A 13,985-nucleotide genomic window follows, 5' to 3' on the forward strand; every position below is an offset into this window, starting at 1 on the left:
AGATGCGCGCGACCGTCATCGCGAGAGGTGAGCGGACGGAGACGAAAATCATTCAACTTTCGCAAACTTTTCGCAAGAGGCGAAAGTTTCCGAGAGACTGTGGACAAGCTCGCACGAGCGTCGACATGGTGGAGGACTCTACATACGAGTCGTCGAGAACCGTCGGTTGAGGCGCAGAGCGGAAGACCACAGCTCACGAAGACAATTTTCGAAACGACTAAGACTCTCGCACAACTTGCCTGTCCGGTGAGGTGAGGGAGAAATAGCCTTTTGAGGGTTCTTTACACAGCCTCAGAGAGGCAGAGGCAAGGCACGAACGAGAGTCGAGAGAATGCGAGAAGCTTAAAAGAAAACGAAAGAGAACGAATCTAACTAGTAACAAACGAGCAGAGATACGAGAAGCAGAGAATCATAGTGACAGAGGGAAAGAGTGATAGCAACAGGGAGTATTCAAACGAGAGAGAGGAATCAGTAGTAACAGAGGGGGGGATCTTTTGAAGGGAGAATTGGGAAAAATTGACAACAGATCCGTCCGTGAGCGGAAGAGTGACCCTCGCACACTGTACGAGATAGTCACTATAGCAGTTGAGAAGTGAGGAAGTGTTAGGCAGAGCCTCTTCGAAGGTTCTCGGACGAGGTAGAAGCGACCGCTTCACTATCTCCAGATCCTCGTCGAAGTACGTCTCCCTTTGTCTCGAGCTTGAACCCGAGGTAAGACAGTACGTGAAGCAGGTCGGCTTTCATGATCGGTTTCGAGAGTGTCGCCGTGAAGAGAGTTCCAGCGGCGTCGTCTATCGCGGCGGGATGGGAACAGACAGCGACGATCGGAGCCTGGGCGGAAGGGTTGACGGTACTCTTGATCATTCGAGCGGCTTTCTCTCCATCGACTAAGCACGAAACGAGTCAGTCAAGCTCGCGAGAATTGAGGAAACGAGCATCTCGCAACTCACCGACTGCCATTTTTAGATCTAGAGATGAAAGCTTTGTGTCAGCAAGAAAGCCCTCGAGAGGATTAAAGGTCGAAGAGAATAGTTGCTTACCGAGAAAGAGAACATCGAAAGGAATTCCTCCAGCGGCCAAGATCGCCTCAGCACCGTTTGGAACGACGACGACTCGACAGCCCAACCTTTGTAGCATCGTCTCGAGTACCTTGGTCACGATCGGATTCCGTCCAGCGACGAGACAATCGATCGTCGCAGGGTGCGTGGCTGGAGGCAAGCGATTTTGAAAGTTCTGGGTGAGAGAATCGATCGGAGCCGAACGGGCTTCGGGAGTCTGAGGCGAGGGAACGAGGAGGGGAGGAAGGTTGCGAGGATCTCGTTCCGGAGAGGAGAGAGCCGAAGAGACGCCGTTATCGGTCGAAGTCCTCCGAGAGTGCGCCGCCCAGTTCTCCGTCAAAACCGCTTTCTTGACTTCTTCTCGAAGCGCTGCTGGGTCTTCGACAGCGTTCTGAACGGACGACTTGCGTAATCGAGACGGCATCGAATTGCGACGAACGTGGTGATTGCCCGTAGATCGAGGATGGAAGCCGACGACAGGTTGACGGGGGCGAGACCGTTCGATGAGCGACGAGTCTGGGTTCGGTCGGGCGAGAGGCGAGGAAGAAGCGGAATCGGGAGCTCGAAGTGGTTGTGAACCGACTGAACTGATCGAACGAGAAGAAGGCGAAATGGGTTCCTGTCATCGAAGAAAACCGTGAGCTCGAAAGAACGATCAAGAATGAAAGCGAGCAGACTCACCCTCGCATCGATGCTGTTGTTGCGAGATCGATCGTGACCGTTCGCCGGAATTGAAAGAGGGTTCGTCAAAGGAGGGAGAAGTTGTTCGTCCTTCATTTTGCGAATAACGTCGTCGTTCGCTTGTTTGAGTACCGTCAAGTTGCGGAAGCTGAAGGTGCCGAAATCGTCGTGAGGATTCGGAGCAGTCTCGGAACGGTCTCGGGGCTCTCGTCCGGGTCCGGGAGTCGAAGCGGGAGTAGGTCCTTGAGTTTGACGAACGACCGGATCTTCAGACAGACTCGGATCGGGTTCTTCGTCGTTGAAGTTCTGGTTCTGTGCACCTCGCGCGTCGAAGTAGTCGGTCGACTCGGGATCGTCGACATTCGGAACGAATTCGACCGGGCCTTTGAGCAAGTTGTCCCAGTCGACCCCGTCGAGGAATGGATGCGCCTTGACTTCCTCTGCTCCTCGGACTCCGAGTCGTCGACGAGCGTCGGTGCAGAGAAGTCGATCGATAAAGTCGCGAGCATCGGCGGAGATGTCGATCTCGCCTTCGTGCCAGTCGAATCGTCGAGAGAGAATGTTGTCGAAAACCTTTTCCGGGGTTTCGTCGTGGAATGGAGGGAAGCCGTAGATGAACCTATTCGAAAGAGAGCTGTCAGACCATGACTCGGCTTCAGATCGATCGGAAAGAGACTCACTCGTAGGAAATCACGCCCAACGCCCACTGTTCGCGAGGAGAGTCGACGGATCAGCTTCCGAACAGACTCGAAGAGAACGGGAGAGTGTATCAAAACTTACCCAATCGACACAAGCGTCCATTCCGATTCCGAGAATACTTTCAGGAGCGAGGTAATCTGGCGTTCCGACAAAGTTGTGTTTCGAAGGTTCTGCTCCAGCTCCGGAAGGACCTCCAGCAGGAACTGTTTTCGATCCCGTTCCAGACGTCCAAGTCGGACTGAGCTGATTGCCGCGACCCGAGGCGTGAAGACTTCCAGAAGCGCTCGATTCGCTCGGAGTGTCGAGTGAGAAGCTGTCGGTCAGAGGAACGTTTCCGAAGTACGAAGTTTGCGCAGCGTTTCCGAGGGCTGGAGTAGCTAGAGGAGAGGAAGATGTTGAGAACTCTTTCGGGTTATTCGACGAGGATCGAGCCGGTGCCGAAGGTCGTCGTACGTGTTGTCCAACGTCTCGAAGTCCAGGCATCTGAGTTTGTCGACCGAGGAGACCGATTCGACTCAATCCGAAATCGGTGAGTTTCAAGTGACCTTTCGCATCGATCAGGAGATTGTCCGGTTTCAAATCGCTAGAGAACGGGATAGAACCTCATTCAGCACTCGTTCATTCCCGGGTTAAGAGGAGAAGAGAGACTAACCGATGAATGACTCCAGACGAATGCAAATGTTCGAGACCGACGACGACTTCTGCGACGTATTTCTTCGCCCAATCCTCCGTGAGACCTCCCAGATTCTTGACGAGAGCTCCGCAATCTCCTCCATTCAGGTATTCCATGACGAGGTAGAGATAGTCTCTCGATTGGAAAGTGTAATAGAGCTTGACGACAAAGTTCGATTCGGCCGTAGTCATGAGAATCATTCGTTCCGCTTTGACATTCGTGACTTGATTCTTCGCGACCATGTCCGACTTTTTGAGCACTTTGATCGCGTAGTAATCCCCCGTCGTCACCTTTTTCGCAAGGTAAACGGAACCGACTGCGACGAAAAGAAGAGAGAACATGAACGGCCGAAAGGAAAAAGCGAGAGTGTGGAAGGGAGACTCACAAGCTCCTTTCGAAATGGGTTTGAGAATCTTGAAGTCCTTGATCGACGAAGCTCGAGTACGAGAAGAGGGAACTGCCGAAGGAAGTCGAGGCGAGAGGAGTAGTTGAGCGCTCGGGCTCACCGACAGAGGGGAGTTTGCATCTTCGGGTAAAAGCATCGGAGAGAGGAGACCTTGATTCTGTGAGGCTTGTCGACGAAGAGTTTGACTGGGTCGAGGAAGTTCGAGGTATTCCATTCCTTTCGGGGAATCGTCGGAGGGAGGGAGAGGTTGAAGTTGAGGAGAGTCGAAAGGAAGAGTTGCACTTTGTTCTGCTCGTTCCTTCTCTTGAGCGGCATAGATCGCCTCACTCGCCTTCGTCTCCCATTCTTGTCGGACTTTCTCGGCGTAGAGAATCGTGTTTCGAAGTCGGTTGACGCTGTTGAGTTTGAACCGGATCGACTCTTCAGTGTCGGAGAGGAGACGAACGAGGGCCGCATCGTCAACACGAGGGCGTTGCCAATGGAGGATTGCGGCAAGGTTCGTTTCCGACTAATCTCGCAATCCGTCAGTATGCGATCGATAGAAAAAAGGGAAACGAAGCAGCTCACGTGAGGACTCAGTAGACGTTGATCCTGAATCGGAATCTCACCACTCTCGTCCGAAACGGAAGGATTCGAAATTGCGAGGGCGGTCTCGACGATCTCTCGTACGTGAGCGAAAACGAAGTGTTGATTGTGTTGACGAGCTTCATCCGCCTCTCCAGGAGCTGAAGGACTCGGCAAGGGTGAGAACGAGATGTTGAGAGGGATGCCTCGGTATTCGGGAGTCGATTCGTTTTCGTCGTCGTGGTTGTTGCGAGCTTGATCGAGAGCGACGACGAGTTCTCCGAGAGAACGAAGGAGGTCCTTGAGTCGATCATTGCATTCGCCGATGTCTCCCTCGAGCCGATGCACCTCGTTACAGGTCTCATTGTGCTTCTCGAAGAACCAGGCGGGAGTAGGTCGTTCGCAAATCCGACAAAGGATCGGTTCGAGGTTGATTCTTCCTCCAGGCGCGAAGAAGACTCCCGGATCGCTGCTTGAGCGACGGTGAAACGTGTCGAGACCGAATCGGGCGAGTGACTCGTGGGCTTGAGCTGCCGTTTCCGAAAAGGGAGCAGGTCGAACTACCCACATCGTGTGAGAAGCACTCCCGCTGAGTCCATCGAGCATGAGCATCCCCTTGCCCTCCATCGCTTCGTACAGGTCTTCTGGAGGTAGATCGTCTTCGTCCTCGTCGTCTGCGAGAGAAGCTTGCGATGAAGATGCGACGCGGAGTCGGAAGTTGACTTCGACCGTGTGAGAGTCGTCCGCTTCGAGTTGACGAGTCGCTTCGGCGAAGACAGCAGCATCGTCGGGGAAGAGGAAGTCGGAAATCGGAGCATCGAGACAGTCTTCAGGGTCGACTCTGTTCGCGTGGAAGGAAAGAATCAGTTCGACTTGCCTTCGAGCGACGCGAAAGAGAACAAGACTAACCCAACGAGATCTTGCCAGGCGGAACTGAGGTATTGGAAGAGTTGCCCGTCGAGCGAGAGTTCCATGAGAAGGGTCTGAGCCGTGATCGCTTCGACGGCGTGTTTGAGTTCTTCTGCTCGAGTTTTCGTGTCTTCGGGAGTAATCGAGGCAGTTGGCTCCCTCGAACGAGTGCTTTGAGCGTCCGCCGAGTCATCTGGTACACCGAGGTCGATTCCGAGAGGAGACCATCTCGCCGGTTGAGAAGAGGAAGAAGGTGAAAGGGCGGGAACAGAAAGAGTGTCGGTTCGAGCTCGGATTTCGGGTGAATCCTCGCTGTTGTCGCCCTTCGAGATGAAGACGATCGGTTCGGCATCTTCGTTGTCTCCTTCGTCGAAACTCCAGAAACCTTTCTCCGCTTCCCACCATTCGACGACTCGACTCAACCCTGCGACGGCGAGCAGTAGTTGAACGTACCACCCTCGACAAGGGAGTTCCGGGTTCTCGTTCCACGCTTCCCCAATCTGTTGCACTTTGCCGATGTATTCAGCGCAAGATCCAGGTCGAGCCGTGAGTTTGTTGATCGGTGTATCCAAGATTTCGGTCGCGACAGTGATGATCTCTTGCAGGAGGACGATGAAAGCACCTTCGGCGAGTTTCGAATTAGCGGCGAGTAGGAAACCGGGAGCGGGAGAACGTTGAGCGCTTGCACGGCGAAGACCTGGCGGGAGAGGGGAGCGAGATCGAGAGTTTGAGCGAGAACTGCTGTTCGACCCGGGTTTCGACCTCGAGGAGCTACCGTCTCGAGGAACGCTCGTGAGATGACGATGTCGAGGTACGAGGGAAGTTCGTCGAGGAGCTCCGGCGTCGAACGAGCGTCTTTGACCTGGAGAACTTTCCGACGAGGGACTGAGGTGAGAAGTCTTGAGTCTAGTCGGAGGACGTCTTGTTCCGCTACCTCCGTCCGAGTCGGCGTGATCTGTATCGATGAGCACTTCTCCTTCCGATTCGACGTCGGGACTCGAAGTGTAACCTCCAGCGAGATCGTCTTGAACGAGTTCTCCGAATCTTCCTTCGTCGAACCCGCTGTGTGGAAGCGGAGTTGCGATTTCTTGCTGAAGATCCTTTTCGACGAATGTCGAGATCCCTTCGATGATTCGTCGAAGTTCGTTGTCGCAATTCTCTTTTGCGCTCGCGAGTCGTTGACGAATTTGACTTCGAACGGTGTGCATCGAGAACCCGGGTCTTTCGGCATTCTTCTTCTCTTGTTCTGTCTCCTTCGCCGTCATTTCCGAAGGGAGTTTGTTCGGCATGGTGACTTGTCGATTTCGAACTGGGAAGTGAGCCGCCGTTGGAACGAGAGCTGGAGTTCGATCCCAAACGGGAGAATCGGAAGGGGTGAATCCAGGAGAGTTCATGACGATTGATCCTCCTGCGGCAGAGTGAGGGATACTGACAGGGCGAGGGATGTTCTCAGGAGCGGATCTTGGTCCTAATGCAGGATCGTCGGCAACGGGAGGAGAGAGACCGAAAGATGCAGTGTTGATCGGCGACGAACTCGATTCGGTTCTCGGAGATACCTTGTTCGATAAATAGGCTTGTTCAGGTTGTCGAACCATACTGTTGAACGAGGGTCCAAGGTTGAGAGATAGGTTCGGATTCCTCCTCGATTTTGACGTCGCTCCGTCGCTGCTTTCTTGCTCGGATCCTGACGAGATCGTTCGTTGACGGTCAGAAGGAGCACGAAGTCGACCAGTAGATTGAGATCGAGCAGCTGGAGCGAGTGCGCCTCGAGGGACGAGATTCGGAGGAGGTGGAGGCGAACTTGCAGAAGTAACTCGAACGAGGTCGTGCGCCGAGGCGACGTTGCGCAATCCAGGAGTTCCAGGAGTCGAAGGTCGTACGTATTGAGAGGAAGTTCGGGACACGCTCGGCTCGATCGTCCCAGTCTTGAGATTGTAGGGAGTCGTTTGATCGATCGAAGTGCGACGGTGACGAGATCCCCTGTCATCTTCGGCTCCAGCAAAGCTCGTTCGAACAGCAGACCACCAAGCGTCGATCTTGTTTCCGAGTTTGGCGAAATTTCGTCTCCGTTTCACGCCTGGGGATCCAACGTAAGAACTTCCGCTGTTCGAATGCGAAGTCGAGGGTTTCAGCGAGGAGGAAAAGTCGGAAGGTTCCGAGGGGAGAAGAGGGGTCGCAGTCGTCGAAGGGTGGAAGATGACGGGAGAAGTCGAAGTCGAAGTCGCGGTGAGAGGGAAATAAGGACTCGAGTAGGAAACTCCTGGAGTGAGGAAAGGGCGAGGTTCAAAGTCTCGTCGAGCCATACTCGCAGTGGTCGCTTCGAAGGGGTTGAACTCAGTCGCAGCTGTTGCGAAGAGTCAGTATCAGTTGAATGCAAAGGAAGAAGAGAGAGGAAACTCACTCGTCGCTTTCGCTTTACCTTTCTGCGCCGCCGCTAAAGCAGGTTCAGCCATTCGGCTGGACGAGTCGCTCTTGCGATCTGAACCTTCGCTTCTCGTAGGAGATTGTTCTTTCTTCTTCGGCTCTGGTTCTCCCGCTAACTGTTTCACCTCCTCCTTCTCTCCTTTCGGTTCCTGGTCTTTCCTTTCCGAGCTCGGTTCCTCCTCCTTCTTGATCTCCTCGACCGTGGTACCCGCTCCATCAGCTCTCAACTTGGCCTCTTTCAACTTTCGATACTCGTCTAACCAATCGACCCATTCGATTTCCTTCGGAGGTGCACTCAACCAACCCTCGCCAGGTTCAGCTTCGTCGTCTCCAGCCTCCTCCATCTGTTCTCCCAAAGTCGAGTTGTTCCTCCCTCCAGCTAGTGACCAACTCTTGATTCCAGATCCTCCAGCTTCGGGAGCCGGTGAAGCAGGTCTCCATTTTCGTACCTTCGCGTTTCGAGTCGACATGATGATTTGAGCGTATTCGTCCGTTCCGTCGTGTAAGTCTGTCGGAGCAATCGAGATCCGATGATTAACGAGTCGCGAAGATGGAGCAGGGGTGATTCCCGAGATTGAAGCGGAAGTTCGATGATTCTTCGGTACCGACGACGAGTACGAGTCGGAAGCGGTTCGAGGGTGCAGTGATGAGCCACGGGTAGAGTCGAGGGGAAAGAACGAAGGGGAGACTCCGAGACCTTGTTGAGCTGCAGATCGAGGTGAAACTGGCTCTTCGGAACCGGCCTGTGAAGAGCGAAAGATATCTTGACGGAGAGCTGACGAAAGTCCTCCTCCCGAAACACTTTTCGACCGCGAGCGAGTCATACCGGGAGACGAAGATTGGAAGGGGAACAGAGGTGAGAACGCAGAAGTAGCGGGAGTCGAAGGAGAAGTCGCAGAAGAAGGGGATCCTCCACTTGCCGAAAGTTTTTCGCGACTGCTCTGACGAGAAGCACGTCTTGATCCTTCCCTCGAGTGAACTTGAGACGCCGGTACCGAGCGACCGTCTGACGGCGATGAATTGCCTGAACCTGAAGCTGGCGAAGGAGCTCGAGTTGCGGTCGGAGTTTTCGGAAGTTTGAGGTCGACGGGAGAACCGTTTTGAAAGGAGCGAGAGAGATTGCCAAAGTGGTCGCCAGCACCGTGACTCGAGGACAGGTTCGATTGTCGGAAGTCGAGGGCACTCCGAACAGATTCGGGAACTCGTTGAAGCTTGATCGATTCGGAAGGAGGGGGGGCGGCAGGAAAGGGAGCAGGAATCGGAATCGGTAGAGGATTGCTGTTCGGATTCATCGAAGTTCTAGGAGTGTTGCGGGATGATCCGGTCGGAGAGCCAGGTTGAAAGAATCGAGGAGGCGATGCGAGGTTGATTGAAGCTCGACGAGAGACGGTAGAGGGAGAAACGCTCGGATTTGACGAAGTTGAAGGAGAAGGTGGAGAGGTCGAGATCGACGACAGTGTACTGCTTCTCGTCGGAGTACTGTTGAGAGAGTAAGATCCACCGTTGCCCGAACTTCCTCCTACTCCTCCTGATCCATTGAAAACGCTCAAATCTCCGTGTCTCGAACGACGTTTTGACGAGTTACTCAAAGCTGCCGCATCGTCCGCAGCCAAGAGAGCCTGACTCAGTCCACTCGCTCGACCCAAAGAGCGGACTCGCGGAGCTCGTGCCGTTCTGATCGTGTCGTCTTCGCGGGGAGAAGTCGGAGAATGGCGTTGACGAGGAGGGTTGACAGGTCGAGGTGTGACGTTTGGTTCGAGAGTAAGCGCGTTGAGCTCTGGGAGAGGTATCGTGGCGTGAGGAGGTGAAAGCTCGAGATCTAGCGATGAGGAATGAGAGACGTTTTAGCGGAATTCCCGGAAAAGAAGAAGGAGAAATTGCAACTCACCTCCAAACGGGCCTGAAGTATCTCGTGACACCCTTCTCTGACTTGTTCCCGACCACGCTGGCTCGCTTTGCAACCGTTCCTCGTCCTCGTCTCCACTTTCTGCATCTCCTTCTTCTCCTCGATGATGATCGTGTTCTTCGTCGGGTCCCGAGGCTTGAGCGAGAGGGGAAGGAAAGAGAGGGGTAGTACTGAGTCGGACTGAAGCGGGAGGTAGAGCAGTCGTTACAGAGAGTGGTAGAGAGGAAGGAGGAGCGATTGAAATGGCATGTGGGGAGGAGCCCGAAAGAACGAAAGGATTGCTCGTGCCTCCTCCGGTCCAAAGGTACTCTGTAGAGGTCGATCCGAGGTGTCTTTTCGTCGAGTTGAGCGTTCCGGGCGACGAGGTCGAAGTCGCAGGAATCGATTCTTTCTCTCCAGTTCCATCCTGACTCTGACACTCCTCACCGCTTCCGTCGTACGATGTTGCGTCCGTCGTGGTCGACACGTTCGAAGAGAACGAACTCTGTGTGCGTCGGTGCCTTGCGGAACTTGTCGAACCAAGAGGAGAGGGAGTAACTTGTTGCTGAAGACTTCCAAGACTCGAGAGTCGGCGAGCGTGAGAGCGGGAAGCGGACGACGGGGATCTCGAAGGTGGAGCGCTAGAAGGTGGTACTTTATGTCCAGTCGATCGTACGCTGTGAGGTGGAGAGGAACCGGGAGACGAAGGTGAGGAGGGAGTCCCCGAGTCCTATTCAAACATTCGATTCCAGCTCGTTGAGCGCGTCAGCCAGAGTCCTGGGCAGTAGATGACACACAGATGAATCGCTCACGCTATTGGACATGCGCCGTCCCCTCACTGGGCTTTAGTTCACTTTCCCTTCTCTAGCTTGAGAACGTCACGAGAGCGGTCGCTACGGGCGGATACAGGGGTGGAATCGGGGGAGAGCCGTCAACAAACTGCGCCTAGGTTGAAAAGTTGCGTGAATCGAAAGTGGTGGGAGATGGTGAGAAGGAGAGACGAACTAACTCGAGTCGGCTTCGGGTCGGAATCTCCTCGATACTGGAAATAGCTTCTGATCGTAATAGCACTCTCGAGTACGCAGCTCACTCAGTACGCGGTCTTGTTGTACCGCGACACGAGAGGGATCCTTGCTGTCTCGAATGTTTGTGACCCTCTCTCGCTCCCAGGAACAGGTCAGAAGTAGGGCAGTGAAGAGACTACGCAACAAGGGTGAGAGGACTACTTCGCCAAAAACGCGAGGAAGAAGCTTTGTGGGTGAGAGAGCGAAGTGAAAGAGAGAGATCTGAGAAAGAAAAACTTTCGCAAACGGTTCGTCAAGTTGTTTCGTTTCTTCCTTGTCTCGCTTGCAAATACGTTCGCAATGAGACAAGTGCATGGAAGACTATTCGTTTGCGTAAGGAACAAGATTGAAACGACGCTACATCCCCACCGCCTGCGAAACCTTCCGACTCTTCAAGGGATTCCAGCTTTGTGTACAGTAGCTGAGAGACAAGACTAGATTCGCAACGGTCGTAGAGCTACAGTTCAGTACTTATTCGAAAGGTTGAAAGTATGCGTCCATGCCGAGACGCTGCGAAACACCCCTTCGTTTTCTTGCGAAATTCGACGCTGCAAATGCGAAGTCAGGTTTTCACTCCAACTGAAACGGCTGGATCTCTCGCATACAACGTACGAACAAGCGAGCTCGTCACGAAGATCGCCCCAGTCCGTGAGGGTCCATAGCTTAGACCGTAAGTGAGGAGAGGTGGTCGTTTGACCCTTTCTTTGCGCTAGAGCACACGACCAAGCTCTCGAACGCAGATCGGTGACTTTTGAGTTCATGCAAGCTCAAACCGAGAGTGGAGTCCGTGCCCTTCCCACATCTCTGAGCCGCGACGGACTGCGTTACGTTTGAGTTTCGCAAGAGGAGTTCCGAGAAAGAAAGGTGAGATCATAGCTCGACTCCAGCTTCGAGTGTCGAGGAATTCCGAAACTAGCAATCGTTCGAGGAAGCCCTGATCAACTACCTGACAAGCTTTGGACCTCAGACCAGACGCTGATCAGCCCAAGAGGAATGTCTCCGCAGCGAAAATTTGACGATAAGAAATGCGATGTAAATACAACAGACTCAGCAATGATGACTAGATACACCCTAATGAATATAGTATGGGTATTTGCTCGTAACGGAACGGGGTAGAGCGAAGCGCGACAACGGAGAGACTGCGTTAATCCTCTTGATTTGCGAATTTGGACCCTTTGCGATCTGTGAGAACACCAGACGACGGATCAGCATGGACCACTCACAAGAGGAAGTCTGGAAAGAGAACTCACATTGATGACCCCTCTTGAAGAACAAGATGGGAAAGGGAACGATCGCGAGAAGCAAGAAAGCGCACAGAGTTAAACTCCATTGATTCCCGAGTGTTCCAAACATGTAGGTCTGCAGAGGAGAAAGAGTCAGCTTCGTATGGTGATGATCAGGGAGCAGACTCACGGTGAAGAGAGGGAACGCAGCCGCAAACATCGATCGAGTGGCCGAATTCGCGGCCATACTCGAAGCGGCGATAGGTCGGAAGGCGTCCACAAGGTAGATGAAGACTGACTGATAAGAGAAGAGCATCCCAGTACCGAATGGGACGGTACAGATCATTGGCACGATCCAATGAACGGAAGGTTGGGCGGTCCAAGCGAAAGCGAAAATAGAAACGCAGCAGAAGATGGCTCCTACGATACCTCGGCGCAAGTGTTCTTCGGGAGGAGGTCGACGACCGAGCTTCTTGATCTTGTTCGCGTATTGTCTGTCGTGAACCGCGAAAGTATCAGTTCCGAGTTGCGTTGAATGGACGAGCGCGGAGGGACTCACCGTGCCCAGAGTGGCTGACAGAGCCAGCCAATCACGATTCCGATACCGAGCGGAGCGTAGGACAAACCGACGTATTGCATTTCGACTGTCGGAAGAATCGTTAGAACTTGTCCTCGTGAAATCGCATGGATTGAAGCGAGATCGGTGGACTTACATCCATATTCGCCATACACGAGTGCAAACGCCGAGAAGAACATGTAGAGGAGACCGAGGAGCAGGGCAGTATGCATGCAGAGCATCAAAGCCATCGGTTCAGTCGCGAGGAGCTCTGCAGTCGACGAGGTTAGCTTCTATCCGATTGTGCGAGAAACGAATGATGCTCACCGAAAGGCTGTGTACAAGAGACTCGTAACACTGCCGTGATAGATCGTTCGTCGAGCTCGATCGGAGCCTGAGGAAGTGAAAAGGTATCAGCGTCGAAGGAGAGAAAGCGTGAACTGCGAGAGATCTGCTTACCCTAACGTCCGTTCTTCCAGCCTTCCGCAGTCTTTGCGCTTTGTACTTGAGAACCACGGGTAGGAAAGTTTCGGGAACAAAGAGAATGAGAGCGATAAGTTCGAGCCCTCCCCATCCAGCTAGGGTATACCAAGTGACCCTCCAGTTCGCGTGTTGATTGATAAAACCAGAAATGATCGGACCGATGGTAGGACCTTTCGAAGGAGCAAATAGTGGTCAGTCTTTTTCGCCGAATCTTAGCTCGATGCAGGAAGGGAAAGAAGCTCACCCAAGAAAGTACTCGCACTGAAGCAAGTCATCGGCGAACCGACGTGAGCCGGTCGGAAGACATCTGCGACAGTTCCGCCAGCGACGGATAAGAACGCAGCGCCTCCAGCTCCGGCGAAGAAACGACAGATCAGGAGTGTTTGAATGTTTTGACTCGCAGCGACTCCTCCTTGGAACGCGAGGAAGCAGGTGAAGCCGACGACATAGATCGGTGTCCGACCATACCTATTTCACCAGGAGCAAAGATTATCCGTTTAGCGTCGAAAGTCAAATTCGCTTGACAGGGCTGACGGAGTCGGAGCTGAGACTTACCATTGACTCAAGGGAGCGACTATCAGAGGGAAGAGACCGAGGGCGAACACGAAAAGCGATAGGCCCAGGGTTGCGACCTCGCGAGACACTTGGAATTCTTGCTCAACTTGAGGACTGCGAACCAGATATCAGCTTCGAGAAGCCTATTGAGCCGAGGGGGAGACTTTGAGACTCACTTTGTAAAGACGATCATCGAGGAAGCGGACGTGACACTGACGAACTGAAGCGTGAGCTTTACGAGAACCGCAATGAAAACTATCAAAGAAGATTCTCACCAGAAACCGCAGGAACTGACGATGATGACGATCATCCATCGCCTCAGTAAGGACATGTTAAGAGGGCTAGCAATAAAAACCACTCAGTATATGGATGTGCAGCTCGACAGGAGAAACCGAAAAACTCACGAATCTGGATCATCCGGACCTTTCAACCGCACTATCGGCACGCCGTTTTCGATCGCTACTCCGTCTTCGTCCCTCTCGAGTGGAGTCTCTGCTTCTGGTAGCTGTTTCTCTGGCTCGTTTCCAGCCTCTTTCTCCACATCGCGGTTCTTCTCTTCGAGCTCTTTCTCGCCTGTTGTGGGTTCCGAGATCGTTCTTGAGCTACGTGTCGAGCTCTTTGATTGTGTCTCCATCAGGAACAGGTCTATCCTAGCTATACGAGTTGAGTTGAGCGAGAACTTTTCTTGAGGTGGAGGTAGTTGGAGAGAGCGGTTGAAGGAAGTCGCGGGGCAGTATTGAGGTTCTTGAGCTGCGCAGGTGCGTGGAGTAGACCGAAGTGAGCGGAAAGGGTTGAAGTGTAGAAG

At 53.4% G+C, this 13,985-nt stretch overlaps 2 protein-coding genes across 2 annotated transcripts; both read right to left on the reverse strand.

Moving 5' to 3' along the window:
• Window positions 1-603: 603 nt before the first annotated feature.
• Window positions 604-10,123, reverse strand: JCM6883_006866 (uncharacterized protein; the record flags this gene model as incomplete). The annotated part of the gene is made up of 13 exons (XM_076629364.1): window positions 604-887; window positions 951-968; window positions 1,041-1,677; window positions 1,740-2,358; window positions 2,420-2,445; window positions 2,520-3,021; window positions 3,091-3,427; window positions 3,497-4,025; window positions 4,085-4,922; window positions 4,991-7,334; window positions 7,392-9,233; window positions 9,303-10,029; window positions 10,112-10,123. 13 exons carry the CDS (start codon window positions 10,121-10,123, stop codon window positions 604-606), a joined length of 8,715 nt encoding a protein of 2,904 aa, XP_076490486.1.
• Window positions 10,124-11,507: 1,384 nt separating this feature from the next.
• JCM6883_006867 (MFS transporter) lies at window positions 11,508-13,814 on the reverse strand (the record flags this gene model as incomplete). Its single annotated transcript, XM_076629365.1, has 12 exons — window positions 11,508-11,545; window positions 11,614-11,722; window positions 11,777-12,080; window positions 12,146-12,230; window positions 12,300-12,413; window positions 12,470-12,536; window positions 12,602-12,795; window positions 12,870-13,093; window positions 13,181-13,294; window positions 13,357-13,392; window positions 13,456-13,521; window positions 13,585-13,814. 12 exons carry the CDS (start codon window positions 13,812-13,814, stop codon window positions 11,508-11,510), a joined length of 1,581 nt encoding a protein of 526 aa, XP_076490487.1.
• Between the last annotated feature and the right edge of the window lie 171 nt (window positions 13,815-13,985).

This window comes from Sporobolomyces salmoneus, assembly GCF_050403485.1.
Source record: "Sporobolomyces salmoneus JCM6883 DNA, S_salmoneus_JCM6883_v1_ctg5, whole genome shotgun sequence".
NCBI classification, from domain to species: domain Eukaryota; kingdom Fungi; phylum Basidiomycota; class Microbotryomycetes; order Sporidiobolales; family Sporidiobolaceae; genus Sporobolomyces; species Sporobolomyces salmoneus.